This window comes from Stylophora pistillata, chromosome 6 (assembly GCF_964205215.1).
Source record: "Stylophora pistillata chromosome 6, jaStyPist1.2, whole genome shotgun sequence".
NCBI classification, from domain to species: Eukaryota; Metazoa; Cnidaria; class Anthozoa; order Scleractinia; family Pocilloporidae; genus Stylophora; species Stylophora pistillata.
Genome location: NC_142524.1, coordinates 36,429,367 through 36,452,563, shown reverse-complemented (window position 1 = coordinate 36,452,563; position 23,197 = coordinate 36,429,367). Strand labels below are relative to the sequence as shown.

At 39.2% G+C, this 23,197-nt stretch overlaps 2 protein-coding genes and 2 non-coding genes across 4 annotated transcripts; 1 reads left to right on the top strand and 3 right to left on the bottom strand.

The window, feature by feature from the left end:
- Window positions 1-1,162: 1,162 nt before the first annotated feature.
- LOC111331900 (uncharacterized) lies at window positions 1,163-4,811 on the bottom strand. The gene is made up of 5 exons (XR_016002203.1): window positions 4,023-4,811; window positions 3,252-3,279; window positions 2,925-3,158; window positions 2,455-2,567; window positions 1,163-1,765 (listed from the first exon to the last, which is right to left on the bottom strand). It is a non-coding gene; the product is annotated as an uncharacterized LOC111331900 (transcript).
- Window positions 4,812-4,950: 139 nt separating this feature from the next.
- LOC111331899 (uncharacterized) lies at window positions 4,951-9,429 on the bottom strand. Its single transcript, XM_022937110.2, has 5 exons — window positions 9,104-9,429; window positions 7,268-7,295; window positions 6,371-6,601; window positions 5,819-5,931; window positions 4,951-5,375 (listed from the first exon to the last, which is right to left on the bottom strand). Exons 1-5 carry the CDS (start codon window positions 9,239-9,241, stop codon window positions 5,217-5,219), a joined length of 669 nt encoding a protein of 222 aa, XP_022792845.1. The 5' UTR covers window positions 9,242-9,429; the 3' UTR covers window positions 4,951-5,216.
- Window positions 9,430-11,614: 2,185 nt separating this feature from the next.
- Window positions 11,615-14,250, bottom strand: LOC111331905 (5-hydroxytryptamine receptor 1B-like). Its single transcript, XM_088725179.1, has 2 exons — window positions 13,685-14,250; window positions 11,615-11,834 (listed from the first exon to the last, which is right to left on the bottom strand). The coding sequence occupies exons 1-2, from the start codon at window positions 14,248-14,250 to the stop codon at window positions 11,615-11,617; spliced, it is 786 nt and encodes a 261-aa protein (XP_088581305.1).
- Window positions 14,251-14,461: 211 nt separating this feature from the next.
- On the top strand, window positions 14,462-22,224 carry LOC111331904 (uncharacterized). Its single transcript, XR_016002202.1, has 2 exons — window positions 14,462-16,676; window positions 18,468-22,224. It is a non-coding gene; the product is annotated as an uncharacterized LOC111331904 (transcript).
- The last annotated feature ends 973 nt before the right edge of the window (window positions 22,225-23,197 follow it).

Sequence of the window (23,197 nt, the reverse complement as noted above, 5' to 3'; positions counted from 1 at the left end):
TGCTTGAGGCAACAAATTCTTGGTCGGTAAATATCGACAGTGGTCTCTTAAACGGCGTTGTCTTTATTGACCTTACTAAGGCATTCGACACCATTGATCATGAAATAATCTTGCGCAAGATGTTATATTAAGTGGTTCTCGTCGTACTTGAGTGGCCGAACTCAGAGATGTAGTGTCGGTGGCAAACTATCATCTGCCCGTACCCTCTGTTGAGGCGTGTCGCAAGGTAGCATATTGGGTCCTTTGTTATTTTTAATGTACATTAATGATCTTCCCAACTCCCTGCGGGGCGCCGCACCAAGAATGTTTGCCGATGACACCAATCTTACGATATCTGCTAAGACATTAACAGAGTTTGAGCTAGCTCTAACCCCTGAATTGAATAACCTTAGCCGTTGGCTGAAAGCTAACAAGCTCAGTCTAAATGTTGCTAAAACAGAGTTAATGATTATTGGATCAAGACGAAGACTATCTGCCCGATGTAACGACTTAAAAAACCAGAATTGATGACCAAATTATCAAGAGAGTCGACAAGACCAAATCTTTGGGTCTTACTATAGATGCCCAACTCTCTTGGGGTAGCCACGTTGAAGAGATTTCAGGGTGAAGAAAGTCTCTTCAGCTATAAACGCCCTAAAACGTGTACGGCCCTTTATATCCAAAGAAACTGCAATTCAAATTTATAACGCTTTGATTATGCCTCATTTTGATTACTGCAGCTCCGTCTGGGACTGTTTAAGTGGCTACTTAAGCGATAAGCTCCAAAAATGACAGAATCGAGCAGCCAGAATTATTACTAAATTACCCTTTGATACGAGCTTAAACCACCTTCTCTCCACCCTCGACTGGGAGAGGCTATCTCTTCGACGAGAGAAACAAAAAGCCCTAATGATATATAAAATTATAAACAACCTTGCTCCCGAATATCTACAAAGTCTTTTCTCTCAGCGTCACTCTGTGTACGACATAAGAAACTCTGAGGGAAGGCTGGCCTTGTCCAAACCAAACACCAATTATTTGAAACGGAGCTTCTCTTACAGAGGGACCATATTATGGAATAAATTGCCCAAAAGTTAAAAAATGCTTCATCCATTAACTATTTTAGGCGAAACCTTAACGTAGTCGATATGTAGGATTCCCACACGGCAATCATGTAAAGCAGTGAATTAATCTTAGTTTTTATTATGTAACTGATGATTTTCCGTGTTTAAATAAAGATTTACATAAGATACAATGAATATATGAAGTTCATATATTTTGAACTGCGGTATTAGATACGTATGATACTGCGAGGATCGTCCATCATACGTAAAGATTTACATACATACATACAAATAGTGTATTTGCTTGTAAGGTGTGATGGGTACTTTTGCTAAATGGAAACTTGTGGTTTAAACTTCTTTAAGTTCTACAACAAGAGAAACAATGCGTTCGCTCTGGCCCACTCGAAGTAGCTGGTAGAAAAAGTGATATACCTAGGAACCACACATGAAATATTCAGAACAATCGATGGAGTTTTTAACCCCTTTCCCATCCCATTCTTCCTTCAAAACGCAGCCTTTCATTGCAGTTCGTAACGCCAAAATTTAAATCAACTGCTAAGTTATCTAGCCACCATTTTCTTCAGGTCATCATGGAAGGCTTCATAAGGCCTGACGGACTTGACTTCCATGTGTATACAGTCTCCCATTTGCTTCATCATAGGCAGGTCAAACGAAATACGATCCACCTCGTACGGACTCTCCACGCATAACAGGATGTACACCTGCAACGCCAAAATGTTCATAAGTTTCAAGAGACATGCGCAGACTATTATAGTCTTACCTCGAAGGCCCTTGGGAAAAACTGAACACTTAAACCGCCTAGCCGACCACGAGGTTCCTTTAGCTCATTTGTAGAGCATTCGAAGTACTAACATGTGTAATACTAGCCAGTGTCATTCACTAAAAGCATCTTTCAACTGAACACTAAGCGTACAATTTTAACCATTTTAGCAAGACCCTTTAGAGCCCTAGTATCACATCGATCGTTGGCAGAAACAACCAAGTTAATCTCAATTTGTGGAGAAAGACTTGCCAATTATAAGTGAATCAAGGGTGCGAATGTCATTACTGTCTTATCCGAATATATTTGCTGGAATGAACAAATCAATTTAGCGGCCAGTTAATTCAAATTTTATTTCGACGAACCAACCAGGGAACTATATCCCTCTATCGACCTCGAACAGTGACAATGAAACAAGGCTGGAGACTGGAAACGAGCCGTAATGTCGCTTTTTCCTGTGAGTGTTTCGTAGGAAGTTGAAATTCGCATGGAATTTTGATTTCCTTAGGACCTCCTGCTATTTTCAAAACACGCCTTGGTCTCAAAAGTAATCTGTTGTTTTGGCCGTTTTCTTTTATGAAAGAACTAGATGCATAATGAGGTGTGGGGTTGTATGGAAACTTTGCCTACCTTTCTTTCCCCAACTACTTTCCACAGGTCAACCACTTTTCCGCTTTTCTTTCCTCCTAACGCAGCTTTGGCCTCCTGTAACCAAAAGGCCAACAACTCGTCTTGCGTCTTACCTGCATCAATGAAATAAAAACCAGAGAAATATAAAACTCTCAGAAAATACTTTCACCTAATGAACTACCTCCGAAGGATTCTGTTAAGAAAGCGCTCCGATAATCTACCAGCTAGTTAGCCACAGAGAACTAGCTGCTAAGTTCTTGTAGGCCATTAAAAGGTTTAGCATTTGCCGGCATAAAGGCAGCTGGATTAGAAAACAAAAGTGCCTACGGTTTTCCTAGAAGGAAGACAGTATTTTGACGACGGAAGTCAACCTTGAATTAAGCGGTGTAATGAGATGAAGTCATAAAAAGACAAAGAATATTTTTGCAGTTTACGAAGAGCTAACTAATGTCATGGACATGCAATCTTACCTGGATATTCTATAATAAACGTTATCCAGTAGAAAAGTCCTGCTTTAGGTACAGTAGGTATGTCTTCAAACACCGTTTCATCTCCATTATTGACTCTTTTACAGATATCTGTTGCTAGTCCAGCGTAAGGCCTGAGGGGTGAAACTTCCATATGCACCTGATCACCCATCTCCTTGAACATTGGCAAATGAAATGACAGCCTATCTATTTCATCGGGATTTTCTGCTTTCATAACTGGGAACAGATTAAAATTTCGCGACTACGTTCATTCATTAAAATTTTAAATTGAAATTAACTTTCCTCAGGAAGTTTCTCTTCTTCACTTACCACAAAATACTTTGCGCTCTCCAACCAACTGAAAGGATTAAACGAAACAGTCACTTACATTATGAGATTACAAAATTTTAATCTTTTGTTTACTTCAAATGGCAAAAAGGAGAGATGAAATATAGTGTTATGTACCCATGTCATGAATTACTTTTTTAGACAAATCTTTATAATTTGCTTCGCATTCTTTTGCGAATAGAAATATCATGGTTACGCTAATCGCTAGGGAATCAGTTGATATCCCTAGACTGATACCTTAAACTGTCTCTTTTAACCGAGAAGCTAGGGAAACCGATATCTGCCCGATATCTACGGATCATGGTTTTGCCAATGACACTCTAACTCTTCTTTGACGTGCTCAATTGAACAAGTCAGGATGTGCAATGGCTTGTTCTGACTGATATTGTTTGATCAAACTTGGTTCACGCTTATGACACGACTTACGCCTACATAATTTTGGTTTGATGGACACATTCAGATCTTATTGTTAACTTATTGTTCAAGTAGTACTTTCTTCATCAAAAGTTTTGTAATTCCTTGGCACAGAGAGGCGTTTTTCATGTCCAGCGATTCATTGTAAGCTGCTCGTTCCAGAGACTATAAAACTTAATTGCCCCAAACTTGTATAGACCTAAGGTTTTGGAAGGTCTAAGTTATCTCTCTTATAATAAATTAGTTGACATCAATACGGCGAATCAACTGTAAACTTAAGGTCTTTTGGGGAATCTTTGAAAAATAGCAACCGGTCAGTGGCTAAAAACATATTCTTACTTTCCATATCTGTAGTATTTTTCCTTTTTCTTTTGCTTTTAGAGCAACTTCTGCTTCTGCTGCCCAGTTTTGATAAACTGTTCTTGTGGTATTCGTTTGTACTCAATGGTAAACTTTATGAAGTACAATAAGCTCATGTTAGCAGGCGCCGCACCAAATGCTATTGAACGTAAGACCACCACTTTTGTCAGGAACGTCAGTCTCTAAGCCTTCTTGTTGTTACCTTGACGTCAGTTTTGTTCCTAAAATTCCCTTGATATATACTGCGACTGCAATTGTTTCTCATGCAAAAAAGGTTAATGCATGCAAATTATGCAAATTAAGTTGACAACCCCTGTAGTAAATATTTGTTAGCACGAACTGTTCACCAATGAATTTTTCCGTATTTAGCGTCATTAGTAATTAGATTGACACATAGATCGTCGCTTTGCTCATGTTCTCCCAACATCCCGCTTGGCTTTATCACGTTATAGAGCCCGGAAACTTAAATAACCCTATTGATCTACGTTGGAGGTATCTGGCTCTTAACGCCTCCAGAATCCTCCAAATATTTGGTCTTTGTTTCTCTCCAACCATCCCAGACGAGAGGGAATGATTAAGATTTAGGATTAGAATTGGCTTTCGAAATCTGGAACGGTCTGGAAAGCAGCAGCGAAATTCCATCCTTTGGAAGTTTGCCTTCAAACGAAAATCTGCTTACAATTGATAGCTATAAGAGATCAAAAGGATCTCTTGATAGATGTCAGCTTTAAGTGCTCTCGTTCCCAGTACCTCGCTCCATCCCATCTCCTGTGCCCACAGATATGCCCTTTTTTAAGAGGAATTGTAGAATTTGAGGGTCACTAATATTCCAACAGCTAATCTTATCATCATACCAAAACTTTTTTTTTCTCGTATATCAAACAATTGAAACAACTACAGCGCGAAATTTGCAATTTGTGCTCGATTTATTTGAAATCTGCTAATTTTTTTCGTATTCCTACCTTGAAATTCATCTAAAATCGTTGGCAATTTTTTGTTGCTACATGCAAATGAATTCTTCACTTGAAGTCTTAAATGTGTTAATACTACTATCTAAAGTAACTTAGAACTCTGACTTTTTCTTGATAGTTTTAATACATCATTAACTACGATCAATTTTGGATTCAGCACGAGAGGGGTTTACAGTCCAACGTTTCTAGATGCTCCTTAGGCCTATTCTGCTAGCTTTTGTAGATCTGCGGCCCATTCTTCTACTGGCCGTATCGACTTGCAATCTATACGGACTTTGCTTCCCATCTTTTTCATGATTGGCAGGTCCAGTGACATTCTGTCAACATCAGTCGGATCATCCACACAGACAACGGCTATAACCTGCAACACACATCATATGCAACATTTGACGATATTTTGATGATTGTCCAAGTGCGTTAAACAGAGTTATTTAACAAGGAAAGAGGGGAATTGGTACATGGTTCCATACTTATGCACATAAATAGTACAGCAGCAAGTAAAATGTACCTAATGCGGCCTTAATGTTTATGGGGGCGTGATTATACTGCCAGTATGTGTCCGAAGTCAAATACTGTGATGTTTTCTGGAGCCGACACTATATACACACCCGATAAAACCATCATGAAACTGCATGGCTGAATGGGTTGTTCGCGCTATGCAGACAGCATGGGGCATTATCAAACAACCACAAGTGAAAATAATGGATTCGGTAAGACGTTTGATTAAGTGCATACTAAGTCTATCTGACCGAACCGAGATGCAGGCGCCCGCATAGTGTGATATTAGTTGAAAGTGATTAGTACCTTACGTTCTGCTACCACTTTCCATAAGTCTAGAATGATTCCAGACTTTTTTGCCTTGAGAGCCTCTTTAGCTTCCTCAGCCCAGACAGCAAACAGGTCTTGTTGTGTCATGGCTTTTAAAGGATGAAATGAAATGAGATGAAGAAGGGATTGAAGAATTGATGAAGAGGATCTGTCTGATTCAGATAAAGCCTTAAATGTAGCTCGAACCTAAACAGGTGACCCAGATAACTGAAATGCGCGCTACTATGAAACAAAATCTGCCTGCCCATTTCAGACATTGCAGCAATCCTCTCACCAACCCAACGAGCTGAGTTTAAATACAGTTTATCTCTACATTCGGCGCTCTCATAACGTGTTTCCAAATCGTCTTCGATTTATATATCTCATCAATATCTATATAATAAACAGAACATTGCAAGTCTGCTGGTGGTACGGATTTATCTCGAATTGATTATATCCCTCACTCGTTCTCCTCGTACACACGACAGAGAGAGAATTTCAACACTCAGGATAAAACAAAAACTGTCCTCTATATCACATATATCTTACTAGGGTCGTATTCCACAGTAAACGTCAGAATGTAGAAGAGCCCCTTCTTTAAGATGGACTTTTCATCCCCGTAATTTTCTCCGTTCCCAACTCTCTCGCTCACATCTGACGCAAATCCTTCGTATTGTCTCAACGGGGTAAATGTCGAGTGCAACTGATCTCCGAGGGCCTGGTAAAGAGGTAGCTCGACAAAGCACGTGTCCAGTACTGAGGGTGACTCCACTGACATCACTAAATGAAAAACAGAAGGCGTAAGAATGAAGTTAGAGTCAGTTCTTGTCTTCCGTTTTTATTGCTGTTTCATCAGAATGTAGGAATGGAAGATGCGGCAATAAAGTAAGAAGCTCTCAGAGCAAACTGACTTTTTTCACCATTTCATTCGCTAATCATGTTCGGCTTCGGCAGGAAGTAAACAAGCTAGGGAGACCAGATAGGCAAGAGAGGGGAGAGAGGAGAGAGAGGGGAGAAATGGGAGAGAGGGGAGAGAGGGGAGTGAGGGGAGAGAGGGGAGAGAGGGGAGACCAGATAGGCAAGAGAGGGGAGAGAGGGGAGAGAGGGGAGAGAGGGAGTTGTTTTCTTTGTCAACCCTTTTCCGCACAGTTTGGGTGGCGTTTTTAAACTCTTTTGGGAACAAAATCAGTGACGCTACGAACTCCGGGAAAAACTAAAAGAAATTTTCCAATTCATATTAAAGAATACATTTACTGGTGAAATAGCTGTGAGGAATGGAGAGATAGATATGAGAGGCCCGTCACCATATACACTAATGAGCCCCTCGCTGCGATTATTCATCGCTAATTCCAGATGGATAGCATTGTCACACAATATTGAGCATCCAGGTCCTTTTCTTTGTTATATAAGACATGAAAACCGTTTATCTAATTAAGATCTTATTACCTCCAAGAACTTTTCTTTCTCCAGCTATCTATAACGTGAAGAGACGGAAATGAATGAAAAACTAACTAAGCTATTAGAGACATCATTTAGCACTATTAGAACTACTTTCCGATTCACTATTGGGGTGGAAACAAGGGATTATTTTGATAGGGAGTCGAAACTTTGATTCTGAAGACATGTACGTTGTTTTTTTCGCATTATAACTCGAAAAAAGATAATAATTTGCAAATGCTTCCAGTGTGCCAAAGAACTTGCGGGTAGCCGATGAAAACGCGTTTGTTCGAGATTAAGCACTGCGCTAGGACGGTTCGAAATGGGTTCGAAATTCGGTTGGAAATTCACGTGTTACATAATCGTGTGCGTTTAAGTAAATTTTAAAAAGGAGGACACTTTGTGAAACCTCTTGTCAAACGGGGGGGATATACCCGAGCCTTGGTGGGGGAGGGAAATCAGGTAAATTTTATCATGACAGATCTAAAATCCTTCGACCCTCCCCTCCGGGGATAAATAATGACCAGTTCCTTAACTTGATCAGTTGACAAAGTGGCTCTTCTCTAATTACATAAATTAAATGGCGTATACGTACCCTCTTCGCCCCTACAAGTTTGGTGACTGGTCGTCAATTATCACATATAATGTTGTGCGTGAGCAATCTCAAAGCTACAAACCACGTTCTTGACCTTTCCGCTCTCAAAATAACTTTTCCGTACATGAAATACTTGGAAACCTCACAAACATGAAATAGCCATGTCCATTTAGCTCAGTGGCGAAACGGAGAATGGTTGAAAGTAACCCAGTTTCAGTTAATCAAAAAAAAAAAAAAACACCTTCGGAAAAATTTTTTGCTTCGTGCCTGCGCGACACTTTTGGGTTGTGGCTCAGATGTTAATCTATCTATTGTCACTTGAAGCGCGGGGATAGATTGATATCTGACAAATTCACTAAACTTTGGCGTCTCGCAGTCCGCAGTATGGCAAGTGGTACGGAACAGAGACATTCACGAGGCTTTCTTCAAAATGGCTTCTGCCGGTAGCAGGAGCTTCCTCTCATTGTCACTACTTCATCTCTCCATTCTAGAATTTTTTTGATACCCACCCTAAGGTTAAAAAGCTCCCTCGCGAGCAGATAAGAGTCTTCTGAGCCCGCGAATTGTTTTCAGTGGAACAGAGACCTCGGCATTTATACAGACACGAAATGATTCTCACAAAGTTGTCTCATATAAATAATAAATAATAGTGATAATACATAATTTAGCAATGGACATATATGTCAAGAAGCTACACATTCAGCGGCAATTTTTTCCATTCTTACCAAAAACAAAGGCAGAAAGGCTCGAACCTGCCCCTCTTGTTTGATGCTTAAGGTACATTCCACACATACTTGAAAATTATAATTCAGTTTTTCTGAGTAATCTCGCGGTGAATATTTGGTTCATGGTTGCTATTGTCTCTTATCGCCCGGTTGTGTCTGCTGACACACGCTGATTCATAGCTTATCGTCTGGGCAATACAGGTGTAACGAAATTTTAAAATAAGATATGTAAATCCAATTTTACTGTGGCCCAAACAAAGATTTATAGGCATAAATGTTGCTACGATCAAGTTTAAACGTATTCCATAACAGTGTCCGTTTATATTGAGAATACTTCTTCTTTTGTCACGAGAATATTTCGAGAGTAGCATCTACAGACCCTGATGAAATAAGATCCTTTATGTTGAGATATCAAGAATGCAGTTTCTTTCAGTTAATCCCTTAAGCTTAATGTGCTATAGCATAATCGGCGTGTAAAGCGAGTATCAACTGGTATTATGTTTATAAATCGTAGTCTGTTCCTACCTTGAAGGCGTATTTCATAATACCTTGTTCGTACATCTTAAAAGCAGCTTGAGCGTGCTTAAACCATAGTTGATAAAGCTCTTTCGTAGTTATCCCATGGTACTCGAGGCTTGTTTGAAAGAAATATAACAGCGACATTGTGACTTCTTGCTGAACGGAAATGGAAGATCGTCTACGACCTGAAATATTCTTAATTCCACGAATCGACTGGTCCTAGGAAGGCGATTAATGTGGGTAATTTATCTGGTGGGTTCCTAGTTTGTCAGCCAATGCTTTTAGGAATGGTTTAGTTCATATAGCTACGGGGTAATGGGTTAAGTCATGGTTAGGAAGTACACAAATTGCATTATTTTCGATGCTGAGATTCGATTGGTTAAAACGTAAATGTCTTATATCATTGCGTCTTTTGTTGGTTCTCTTATTAAGAGGTATTCAGCTCATTTTGGCAGCCATCGGATGTTATCTTAAACTTCCTATCCTTAAACTGTGAGCTTAATCCCTCAAAGAAATTATATTTCAATTTTTGAGAACTTCTCAATGGCCTTAAAAGTAGTAATATCAAAATATTTAGTTTGTGCGTTTTCAAAACAAAGACAAATTTTTTTTTTTTTTTTAATATCTGTTTTTATCTACCTATAATTAAGAATATATCTATGTCTGTTAAGATACTGTAGCGTCATGCTAAATATCACTCACTTTATTATATTGTCTTGGTCGGCCTAAGTTAATTGCTCTTGAATATAATATACCATGATTTTCTTTATTTTTGTCGGAAACAAAAACTTGTGAAAAGCCGTCTCAAGCAATATCAGTTCTAGTAATTTCGATGGATTATTGTTTCGTAAACCGAGGAAAGGTAACATTAAATGATACATAAGGATGGGTGTCTTTCATCCGGCAGTTGCGAAGTGCTTCATGATTATAGCCTCTTTCGGGTTTTTTATTAGAAGCTTAAGCCATTAATTGACCAAGTTTTGAGCGCGCAGCCGACTGTACCCGTGATGTCGGTTGCACAGAGGTTTGGAATGTGCAATTCATTCATTTTCCCACATGAAAAAAAGCAAATAAATATTATATTCTTTCGTGAACTGCGTCTGTTTGGTAAAAAATTTTGTATTGTAGCTTTTTCAAGCGATGCGGTGTTTTTGAATGTTGCGCTGTAATTGCACATACTTCTTTTAGCGTACCGCAATCGTCAGTGGTATAAACTTATTTAAAGGGGCGAGTCACAGAAGCGTTCGCGGTTTCTTTTAATTCTTCCCAATAAAGCACTTTGACTGACGAGACATTTGATAGCTAAAAATATAAATTTCTGTTTGCCAAAAGCTGTTCAGGTAAAGTATTTTGTATCTGAAAAAATAATAATATAGCTCGCGTGCATGATGTTACTAATAGCCATAGATCAATAGTTTGGCCAAGTTTTTATTTAAATTTAGGACATACTACAAATGCTTAAAATTCAGGAATTATCTCCTTGACCCAAAGGGCGCAACCTCGAGTAAGTGGAATTAAAATATATGTCATTTTTTTAGATGATTTTTTTTTGATAATTTTTTATTTATTTTTTTTTAACTTTGAATGCCTTAAGTCTTTTCTCATTTGTGTACGGTCCTTTAAATTCGTTTTCGTTTTGTTATCTTGATCCTAGAAGCAGTAAATTGAAATAAAAGATAACTGAATTTACGTAAACACTCCATATCATACCATTGTTTTTGCTTTGTATTGATCTCTGAGAACCTTTTATTTTTGTTATTGTGGAAATGAGTGATATTATCAGCCAAATCTGTTTCCGCTGAGCTTTCAAATTGAGTGGTCAAGAAATTACAACAACAACTGATATAGTTTTGAAGTCGCTTGTGTTTCTGCCTGATTTTAATTTGTTTTACTTCCAGTCGGCATGTTCGCTGACTACCTTTGTCGATATCTCCATAATTTGTGATCTTGATGCCAGTATTGATTTTATAGAGAAAGTTTAGACTTTTGATCTCCCCTGGTAATGATTCAATTATTTTTTTCTTTGTGGTATGCTTCGAATTAACCGAAAAAAGGAAAAGGAAATTAAAAACACATCTTAAAAAAGGAAAATTAAGGCTGAGGAAATATTGGATCATATTTTTGTGTTTATAGACATTAGGCTCAGCACATGAATGCGAGACAGAAAGGAAATATTCTTTCGTTGATTCCATTTTCAATTTTTAGGATTCTTTACCAATTTCTATTGTTCGTCTCCTCGAGACATGTACAAGAGGAAAAAATGGGGGAAAAAAATCAGTAAAAATGCAATTTTAATTTAAACTGCGCGTGTATATGTGTCTAAACTCGAGGCTTTCTGTCTAACTTTGAAAGTTGGACAGGAAACCTCGACTTCAGACACAGCTACAAGTACTCTGGCAGTGAATTTACCGAAAAAAAAAAACAACAACAAACCCGCTCATAATCAGCAAAATAAGTTCTACGCAGACCATTTGGAATGTTGGCCGCATCAGGTAACTGACTCTACAACAATGGCATTTACATTAAAACGATTGAATTGACTGTTATCGCTAAATTAAGTTCATTCATGGTGCTTCCGTCACGCTTGTTTCTAAAGCCACACTTCAGGAGTCGTTTGTAATTAACAAGGAATTCTTCCATACGGAAGCAATAGACCCACGGATTCATTGCAGAATTGCTTAAAGCCAGTGTCCTCGCCCAGTTGTATACTACTCCAACATTACTCTGGGCATAGGCACTGCGAAGGTACATTATTGGAATCCAACAAACTGTGAACACCACGACAACAACAGCCACCGTGACTGTCACGCGACGTTCAACCAATTGGGAGGCACTCTGTCTTGCGTGACTACGAACATTGTCACGATTCCAAACCTTCATGATAATTAATATGTAGCAGCAAATGATGGTCAAGTAACATACATCCTCGGAGACCCAGGAGCTGTGGGTCGATTTCAAGTTACGACATGAAGAGCCCCTGGGGACATTGTCTTACAAGACTAGTTCCAAACGGTCGCAGTCGTTCTGTCATCTGATTGGTGCCAGAAACTTTTTGTGTTTTTCTGCCCAATCAGAGTGAAGTGTACTTTAGAGTCCTTTCGTGTGTTTTAACACGGACATATACTAGTAGCTCAGTTGCTCGCTATGGTTGTTTGGACCGTGCGACGGAGATTTGCTTGAGGTGAAAAGTTTCAGTCTCAGCACACAGTGTACGCGAAATCGATCAGATTGTCCGCGAAAACTGACCGGAAATTATACAGAATACTTTCGCAGGTATCACTAGTACTAGAGAACGTGTTTTAAAGTTTGCGAGGTTTGTATACAACACGATGGTTGCAGTCATTGATGTGTCGCTTTAAACGTTAAACGAGATTTAAGCTTAAATCTTTCTAGACTTTTTGCATAATTTGCTGTGACTGAAACTTTGCCAATCCCGTGAAGTTATTTCGTCGCACGGGCCACGCTTTCGCCTTCGAAGCTTTCTGCTTTCTGTGCGCGCCAAAATCTAATCTTCGCTTTGTAGTAAAGTCGTTCGCAAAGGTTGCAGGAAACGTTAAGTTCGTGGACGACCTCCAGCAAGTGCTAAGAGAAAGCTTAGCTGTGTTTCCGGTTAGCTAATTAAAATCTGAACAAACACTTATTAACGAGAACATCGAGGGAAGGAGAGATGTTTTCGGGCAGTTACCGAAGGGGTTTGGAAAGAGTTTAATCTTTTAACTGCTGCCTAGAGTGTTGAAATTCTTGAGCTGGGAAGGCCACGGATTCTCTTCTAGTCCCTTGGTCATTGTCATCTCACCTCTTCTGTCGATTGTTGAAGACCAAGTTCAATACCTTCGATCATTGGGAATCGATCCGATGCTGTTTTCGATGGGAAAAACAAAACCAAAGACCAAGAAATATTGGACGGAAAGGGCGGGTTTGCTTTATTGCAAATGTCAGCTTAGTTGTACAGGGTCATCTACCCACATCTAATAAGCAAAAGTTTCTACGCTTAGCTTTTCTTTTTTTTTCAAGCGAAGATGAGATTAGATTTTGGCACGTACAGAAAGTTGCGCAAGTACCAGTTGTTCGACATACCTGCGTGGCCCGTGCGACGAAATAACTTTACGGGATTGGCAAAGTTTCAGTCACAGCAAATTATGCAAAAAATCTAGAAAGATTTAAGCTTAACTCTCGTTTAACGTCTAAAGCGACATATCAATGACTGCAACCATCGTGTTGTATACAAACCTCGCAAACTTTAAAACACGTTCTCTAGTACTAGTGATACCTGCGAAAGTATTCAGTATAATTTCCGGTAAGATTTTCGCGGACAATCTGATCGATTTCTCTCACATTGTGTGCTGAGACTGAAAATTTTCACCTCAAGCAAATCTCCGTCGCACGGTCCAAACAACCATAGCGAGCAACAGAGCTTCTAGTATATGTCCGTGTTTAAAACACACTATAGGACTCTAAAGCACACTTCTCTCTGATTGGGCAGAAAAACACAAAGATTTTCTGGCACCAATCAGATGGCAGAACGACTGCGACCGTTTGGAACTAGTCTTGTAAGACAATGTCCCCAGGGGCTCTTCATGTCCTAACTTGAAATCGACCCACAGCCCCTGGGTCTCCGAGGATGAGTAACATATGGCAGCGGCAAAGACGGTAAAATAGGACGTTGCTTTCTTGCTCACTGTTAATCGCAAAAGACTATAAATAACCGGAAAAATCCAAACGATAAGCAACGCTAACTTAAACCTCTTCACAGTTCGGATTGCTTTACTTTGAACTGGTGGGACGATAAGGAGACAGCGATCGATACTGATAAAACACAAGTGAAGAATTGAAGCTGAACACGACATATTTCCCACAAGACGAAATGCTTCGGACACCACCTCGTTGCATTCGTGGTTCACATGAAGCCCCCAGAATGCTATGAGCAGTGGCTGACCCAAGGCAGTGACCATCAAATCGGCCACAGCCATACTCGCCAACCAGAAGTTGGAAATAATCTGTAAGCTCTTGTTGGTATAAACTGTGGCGATCACCAAAGAATTTCCGATGGTTCCGACGATACTTGATAAAATGTTAATTGGAATTAACGCAATTACGTGAGAAACTGGAAGAAGGCAATCATCAAAATGAAATTCATTCGAAGAAAGATTCATGACGCGAATGATAGTTGTCTTTCCACACGCCTTCGCTCAAGTTCCTCAACAACTGTAATAACAGCTCAAAGCAAGGCGTGTAGGACCGTAGGAATTGTAACAAGAAATATTTTGTCTTCCGTTCCTTTGATTTACGTCAATACAGGGCGAAATTGTGTTAGAATCAATCAAGAGTTTAAACTGCAACGAATGAAAGCGAAAATGCTGAAACGTGCTTTAGCACAGAGCTGCTGCATCTGTGACGTCACAGGGGTTGCTGAAAATTACTTTCCAGTAGATATCGTACATTTTTGCTTTCCAGTGCTTTATTAACTAGTCAGCTTGAAGGTTTCTGTTTCTTTTTTCTTTTTTTTCTTTTTTTTTAATCCTAATCAACTGGTGCTTTATTTGTTTTTTTTTTTTTTTTCGTTTTCTGAACTTGCCAGAAGAAAGCTCTAAGTGCATTGATGTGCGTCACTTCATGGTTCAATTTAATCAATCGTTAAATTTCACAAACCACGAGCTCTTTACCTCCTGTTAAAACATGAAAGTTTATGTCGCTTTGCCTCCGCCTACCTCTCCCTTCCTTAGAAAAACAAAAACAAAACAAAGCAGATAAGAGACGAACACAAAAGAAAACAAAGAAAAGAAAAAAAAAAAAAGGAAGGGAATTTTTTTTAGCAATATGAAACTGATTAGGCACCTTATCTACACGTTTTTATCATTCGCTCCTAGTTTCATTTGTATCATTGAGGTACAAACGTGAAATCAGTATAAGAAAGTCATGGTAGTGTGAAGAATGTTTCATACATGAACTCAGTTTAATAACAAAGCCACGTGAATCTCCTAAAAGCGCCCCCTCCCCCCCCCCCCATAGAGCCTCAGGGGCACTATTCTCAATGATAGCGGTTTCGCTCCTGTTGAAATGATCAGGTTTGTCTTAAATGCATTGTTCAATTGTACACTATCCTACTCTGTCATTTGGGGGTTACTACAAGACAATTTTGTTTTATTAACTGAGCTGATGACGTTAATCGGTTAACTTTAGCTGACGTTTCGAACTTTACCTCTTCGACAGAGCGAATGAGGAAGGGGTATTACTCTTAAAATTTCAGCTTTAGCAACTCTGTACGGTGGCCAATTTACGTCATCAACCCAGGCTACATATAGGAATAGCTTTTGGAAAATTTCTCTCCACTGGACTCAAAGGCAGAGTCTACGTATCTTGTTTTCATGATTCATTTGCCAAATGCCTTGGCATTGCTCACGAAATGAAGGGACGCATCAAGCTGGTAAACTTCGACCGAGAAAAGAGAACCCGCAAAAATATTAATCCTAAAAAAATTCTGCTCACTGATGAAAAACCCAAACCAGAGGATAGATCTAAGTACTTTATAGCAATTTTTTTCCTATTCATTTTCGTCTTAATAAATGCAATTCAGGTTAACAAATCAAACATTTGTAATTCGTAACATTACACGAGCAAGATTAAAGTTGTTGTCATAGCTTTGCTCGATAAGTGACAAGCCTCTGCGAAATGGCCTCAAATTAATTATGTTCTTGTATTCAGTTATTGTCTTTGGTCTGTTAGATCAGCGTATATCATTCAATTTAAATTAAGTTGAATCTCTAGACTTTGGGATAGTGTAATGGATATATATAGTATCGTGAGAAAAGAACACATGACAAACAGACTGACTAATCTAGATAAAACTTCAAAGGCCGGCTTCAGACGACCCCCTTCAGGGTTTTTGACCTTATTATGGACAGAATCGTGCTGTTATCCTGTTTTGAAAATCAAAAGTATGAGTAGAACGCCTTGCATTTTTTTCGCGCCAGGAACCGAAAACAGTTACATCTCGCCTCAACAGTCTTAAAAGTTCTGTGACGTAAACCATAAATGGAATTAATCATCTGAAATGCTGTAAATTTTCCTGTAGCATTTGTTTGCCAACATGAACCATTCACCAAAAGACAACTGCTTGCAGATCATGATATAATGTACCCAAATCCACCTTCTAGAGTTTCTGATTCTTTAGCTCAGTTTCTCGGAAGCAGTGGAGTACTTGGGGCGTACACAAACGTACGAACGATCGCGTTCGAACGATCGCTTTTGGAACAACTCGCTGAGAGCCTTGGAAGCGTAAGCAAAGGCACCATAGTCCATATGGAGGTCCTCAGGATGGTTTTTCTCCCGGCTTTTACGCTCTCAATCTTGAATTTCCTCCTTCTGTTTGCGTCTCCTACCCATGCCAAACTGTCTGCAGAATGCACTTTCGCGGAAATGATGGCGGTGAAGACTAGTCAAAACGTAACAGCTCAACCACTGAAATTCAGTGGAGAACTCCCTTCCTCAAGAAACCTGAGTCACAACTGTCTTGTAAAGACGAATGATGCAAATCAACTGATGTATTTGAGAGCCAAAAGAGCTGAATGGTCCATTGAAGGTGAGGTAACAAACTTCTTCCTTTCCCAGAAGTAGCAGAAAAACCTTCGTCAGCTTCAACTTTAAATAAGGGATCATAAGCAGTCAGGACAACAGCGTCGATGGAAGACCCCGATTAGAAACTGAATTTGACAAATGGTAAACACCACAGGGTAAACACCACTATTGAGTTATGGATGCACGCGGGAGGTTGCTAAGTACGAAAGAAGCGTAAGAGTCGCTCGAGGCGATAGCCGAGAGCGACTCTAGCTTCTTGAGTGCTTAGCAAACCTCCCAAGTGCATCCATAACTCAATAGTGTACGCTGTGGTGTTTACCATTTGTTTTCTAACATAACATTGATACATTGTAGCTAAAGAGTTCCCTTTTATTTGACAAATCTTACGCGACCAGAAAAAACAATCGCGCGCGGAAAAATAGTCTTTGCATTTGCTCACGTCAACAGTGTACACCTATGGGCAAATGGGGGACGCTAAATTGACCAATGAGAGCGCGCGCTTTACCTTAGTTATGTTATAATTTTGGTGATTTCACGTTGCGGTTTTGAAGCTTAAACTATAAGAGGACGGTTAAGAAATAAACGAAGTTTTAAAACGCTGAGCTCTGAGCTATTTTATGTTGATTATAGATCTTAAGTTTACCCATGTCCTCTTTGCTGTTACCGTCGGGGTTTCCTTAAGGTCCTGATTAAATGATTAATTGCTTTACTGTATGGTTTCCTCTGAGTGACTCTTACTCCGATTCGGTCATGTCCTTTCCAGAGTTAGCTCAGACAGAGTCTCGTGATCTTTTTAAATCGAGTGCATTCATTTTATCAAAGTTTACCATATTGTTAGGATTTATTTGTCATTTTTTAGTAAACAGAGGAGTGAACTCGGATGACTCATGTCTAGTTATGATATGAAGGTTGCTAAGCTAAACATAGAAAAGTTCTAGCAAGTCAACTTAAGGGATCCGGAGTATCTTGGATGTACTGAGTAAACCGAGCTCTTATCGAGAATGTGTAGAAAGGAAAACCTTTGGATGACAAAGCTTTTCAATGTTGAATAGTTGTACGCTTGAGCTACCGAAGAATTGTCCGAAAAAACATTACATTATATTCATTCTGTGAAGGTGTAGTCTGATCGTCCGGGTAAGTGTAGTCCTGAGAAGGACTGTTGTCGGTGGTAGTGACTGACGTTGCGACAACCTGTGCGGAAGTCATCATCAGAGTCAAGTTTATGTCGCAATGCCTAACCTACAGCACTGACTATTTTCAACGACTGACTCTGGAAAGCTGGTTTACTAACTTAGAACAGACTCCCTAAACAGATGTCAACAACTACCCGCTCTATACAAACGACTCATTCAAGACATAAACATCACAAACGACCGAAAAAGAACGACCTAACTTTACCGACAGATCGAAACAGACCAATCACGACCGACTTACGTCACTTGAGTCTTACAGCCAATAACATCACGGCAAAACCAACCGATCATTTCACACGAACTGGAATAAGAACATTCTACTGACAACAATCATTCACTTGACTCTGATGATGACTTCCGCACAGGTTGTCGAAACGTCAGTCACTACCACCGACAACAGTCCTTCTCAGGACTACACTCACCCGAACGATCAGACTACACCTTCGCATGTTACCCCCCGGTTCAAACCACTTACTGCATTATATTCATTCTGTTTAAACTAAAGTGTTTTTGACCAGTCAAGCTGACAAGATTCATGTAAACCAAGATTGTTTTCTCTTTACTGCCTCATTAAATTCGAAATCGAATAATATTTTCTTCAGGTTCACTGCACGTATCTGCCTATGAAGAAGGCGAGGGGTCTTTGCTAATTAGTCACCTTGGCATATCAACGTCTGAAGCTGGTTGGAGAAGTTGCCCTTTCTGTCCAACCAGTGGTAGAGTCAGTGGGAAGCACTTGTTGTTTTCAGGCACAAATGGCGTCAGTTTCATGGCAGAAATGCAACATCAAGGAGGCATTCAATTAGATGAGGCAGTGGAAGTTGTACTGAGAGCAAAGGATTCTTATCCAGCTGTTTATCAGTTTACCCCAACACAAGATATTTCAAGTACACAACTTGACGTGACTGTCACTTCTGAGTCTGATGACGTATCAGCTTACTTAAAAGTATCACGTGACTGTAAGGATGTCAGGGACAACATTGACGTTGTGGACTACAAAGGAGAGTCACTCCGTCTGTCGTTCGCCAAAAAGGGACGGATTACTTTGTCCAAGTTCTCTATTCCGCCACTAACCGCCTCCACTTCCAGTTGGTTCATTGGAATTGCAATCAAGAATGCCTCTGGTGACACACTAAGTGATGCAACAAAGACTGTGACATTAACTTTGAATAGATCATTTGATTACTCATACGATAAACCTCTTTTAGTGTTAGTTCGAATTTGTGGTCTTGTTGGTATTGCGATATCTTTTGTTGCATGGCTTATTTTTAGAGAATGCACCATCTGCTGCACTTATAAAACAACAAATCAAAGTACGAAAACCGCAATAACCTGGTGTGAATTTTGCTTAGCTGTGGTGGCCGTCATATTCAGACACAGCATAAGTCGAGGTCCCAAAAAGTTTTCTTACATCACGTTAATTGTCGTTTGGGTTTTAATGGTGGGTTCATTCCAGTTTGTCTTTGCAGACTGGTTCTTGATGATTAAAGAGGGTGATAGAGATCATTGTTATTATAACGATTTTTGTTATCGAGCAAGTTATATCGATATTCCTCATAATTTAATGGTTAGTAGTGTAGCTTACATCATCCATGGCTTTATTTTAGCTATTAATGTTCTCTGCATGGAGTCACAGGTACTTGCTCAATGCAGGAAACTTGCAAGCTCTGCAAAAAAAAAATAGGGTAGACAGATTAGGGAATGCATACGAAGAAAGGAAAAGGCAATTTGAAAAAAAAGTTAATGAGTTGACAAAAAAGCAGTTGAAAGAGCCAGATTATTCTTTCCTAAATATACCTGACAGAGAGTTACCGAGCCATTTGCTCACGTGTCCCGATATTTCTCTTCATCTCGGAGAAATGTTCGTTCCCAAAGTTGAAACCGATGATCTTGAGGCCCTCTTCGCAGAGGCACTTAAAAAAAAAGTATAGTTTTTCTTTAGGTTACGCTCTTGCCTGGGCTCTGTGCTTTGAGGTAATGTTTTCTGCCATTTATCATCTTTGTCCAGGTAATTTAACATTTCAGTTCGATACAGCCTTTATGTTTGTCATGGCAAGTTTAAGCGTGGAGCTGATGTACAACGGCATTGAAACAAAGCCCTGCACTGAAGTTGTAGACGCAAAGAGGCGCGTGGGAGCAGCAAACTTCTTTCTTTTTTTTTGTGGTTCCTCTATTCACTCTGAATTATCTTGGAACAATGTATCACTCAGAGGCGGGAATGGCCCCAGTAATCAAACTCCTATTTATTTCATGCTTACTTCTTTGGATGATCATTCTAGCGGTGTGGACTGGGTACAAGTTGTGCCCAAAAAAATGCATGGGTTGCTGTATATGTTGCCCGAGCGAGGTGACAGACTCAAAAAAAGCCTATGAAACATACCCTGAGGGCAACGCAGGATGCTGCATTTTGAAATGTGTATTTTGGACTTCTTGCGTAAGTGGTTTCGCTTTAATACCAGGTGCGCTGATTTTCCTTTGGATGCGTGACATAGTGGAATTTACCGACGTTTTTGTATATTTTTGTGTGTCAGAGTGTGCTATTGTCGGGGCCGGATCCTTTCTTGCATCTAGCTGGTTAACGGATTGTTCAAAAGGGTGGTGTGATGTTGGTTTAAAAGTCCTTAGAGTGGTTTTTGGCTTTACAATAGCGGTTGTTATTGGTTATGCATTGTACATTTTCTTAGGAAGAGCAACAACAGATAAGAGTAAGTCTCCTGAAGAATCCCGTGATCTAAACAGGGAATGTGCTTCCTATGCATTTTTTGACGATCATGACCAGTGGCACATTCTATCTTCCTTTGGTTTGTTTATGGGGGCGCTTATGTTGATTCATGTAAGCTATGAATCACCAAATGTTTCTTCTCAATCCCAAAAGACTCCAACTGGAAATCAAAATTGTGGTTTCGATGATCAAGGCGCAGAAGCAAGGCCAGGTCCTAGTGGTACGAACTCAAAAGCACACCCGGGAGACAAAAAGGGGATAAAAGTAAGTAGCTGCCAAGGTCAACTACAATCAGTCATTGTGTTACAAAGCACAACAAACGAGGTTATTCTAAACACGTCAGTACTTTCAAATATGTATTAGACTTGATTGAGGAAACATCATCCTCTTGAAGATTTGTTGAATCAACCAAAGCTAAAAGAGCGTCTTATAGTTTTTTGTTCCCCATATATTAACTTGGAGATAAAATAGCCTCATGATGTAGTTAGAAATGACGTTCACAGTTAAACTTGAAGTACGTTTTAAATTTAGAAGTGTCCCTTCTACAAGTGGCCTACTAGTATGAATTTATTTGACGCGAGTTTATTTTGTCAGTGATTTGGGAAACATCAGTTTTTGTTACCTTTTTCAGTTTTGGTGTGATCGGAGGTTTTCATGATGTATTTTAACGCTATACTCCACTTAATGCGCTTTACCATGACAAGTATATTTATACAGAAAAATTTGACAAAAACATATTTGAAAAATGGTAAAACACCACAGCGTACACTATTAAACAATGGATGCACACGGGAGCCCGGCTGGGAAGCGTAGGAGTCGAACGAGGCGGCAGCTGAGAGCGACCCCAACTACTTGAGTGTTTTGTAACCCTTCCGTGCTTTACTTCAGTGGTTATGTTATATTACATTTTATTAAAAACTGGATCATTGGATAATGCAATTCAAGACTTTTTATTGGCTTAGCCATTATGGTATACCGGCCAATATACCATAATCTACAAATATGGTGAGCGTACGCGTCAGTTTAAAATCAAAAGGGAGCTAAAAAATCCGGTTTCTTTTCACAAAATAATAATTTCTTGAGGGCGTTTTTAATGAAACAATTATTCCACTCGCGCTTGTTGGATATGAGATGATTACAGCCAACTCGGCGCTACGCGCCTCGTTGGCTATCTATCATCTCATATCCAACGCGCACTCGTGGAATAATTATTAAATATACACATCCTATTTTTTGTATATTGAGTGAAATTTTTTTAAGCTATGCATTATTTTCTGTAGGAAGTATAGAATACGATGATAGATTGGTAGACATTTGATTTATTGAGGGCCACAAGTTAATTAGCATTTTGGTTATTAAGTGCTACTCTCTTTAATAAAGGAGTTTACTTACTCATTTTCTATTGGTAACTGATTAAAATGTAAGTCAAATTTGTTGCTCAAATGCTATTACATAGTTTAATCATAAGAATTGTAATTTTCTTGATTGTGTTCGGTTTAAAAATCTTTTTTTTAGTCCACTAATTTACTTGCCAAGTTGTTATCAGACAGTTTTTTATCGGACAGTTCAATAAGCCAATCACATTCAAAGTTGTAGATGAAATAAACCAATGGCAATCGCAGCCAACTTTTACGCCTCCTTTGTCATTTTTTTAATGCAAATTTCCCGTTCTTTCATAACTTGAAAAGTGTGCTTTTTATCGTAGGACTTAGAGTCGTCCAATCGGGTCTGTAATGATACTCGTGATAAACTAATCAGATTCCCGTTACGCGGTCTTACTCGTACGATCACAGACCGAATTGGACTGCACTCGGCCCTATTGCCATTACTATTTAGTTTTTTATTCGAGCATATAGAAAGCTCTGTATCTCTGAAACATGTTATGTATGAAACGAGTGAGATGTATCATTAAGAAAGTATATAATTCTTATATATGAACCGTTTGTGTTTATCTAAAAGTATCAAAATACTCGATTGCTTTTGAATACCAAGTTTCTATGAACCAACGCTCAGATGCCATCTACTACCATCTAGTCAAGTAAACAAGATGGCGTCCTTTATAGAAATATACGACTGCCATGCACATCGGTTAGGGCGGAGAAAAAGGGAAAACAATGAATGATAAGCCACGACAAAAGATGTGAACATTGAAGAGGTATCCAGCGTGCTCAAATTTACACATTGCAAAGCGTTAAGAAATGTAAATAGTTTCTAGTCTAACTATTATATATTTTTATATTAGTCTATGCTTTTCCTTTTTGTTTTATTTTAACTTTTGAGGACTCTTTTGAAAATCACTTATCAATGAAATTGATATCCTCAATACAGATTATTCGCGTATAATGCACGTATCTAATACCGCAGTTCAAAATATATGACCTTCATACAGATTATTGTTATCATTTGTGTTGCTTTTTTCCTTGTGAGAATAGACAACAAATTTTGTTTCGTTATTATTCATCACGAACAAATAACTCTATAAGACCAGGTAGACAATGCAGACCTTACTTCCAAATCATATCCTCTTTAAAACATTCAGGTTCTCACAGAAAAGGCTTTAAAGGCCCATTTTCATCCGAGATCCTTTGCAGTCGTTTGTTTTTGTTTTGG

What these genes read in the sequence shown, in the direction of transcription:
- LOC111331899 (XM_022937110.2), bottom strand. Translation starts at nt 9,241, where the DNA reads ATGTCGCTGTTATATTTCTTTCAAACAAGCCTCGAGTACCATGGGATA. An exon ending in AGAAAGAAAAGTTCTTGGAG is followed by an intron (nt 6,602 to 7,267) that starts GTAATAAGATCT and finishes TTTTTCATTTAG; the next exon opens with TGATGTCAGTGGAGTCACCC. An exon ending in AAGTGGTAGCAGAACGTAAG is followed by an intron (nt 5,376 to 5,818) that starts GTACTAATCACT and finishes TGTGTGTTGCAG; the next exon opens with GTTATAGCCGTTGTCTGTGT.
- LOC111331905 (XM_088725179.1), bottom strand. Translation starts at nt 14,250, where the DNA reads ATGAATCTTTCTTCGAATGAATTTCATTTTGATGATTGCCTTCTTCCA. An exon ending in GGGCTGTGGGTCGATTTCAA is followed by an intron (nt 11,835 to 13,684) that starts GTTAGGACATGA and finishes GTACCTTCGCAG; the next exon opens with TGCCTATGCCCAGAGTAATG.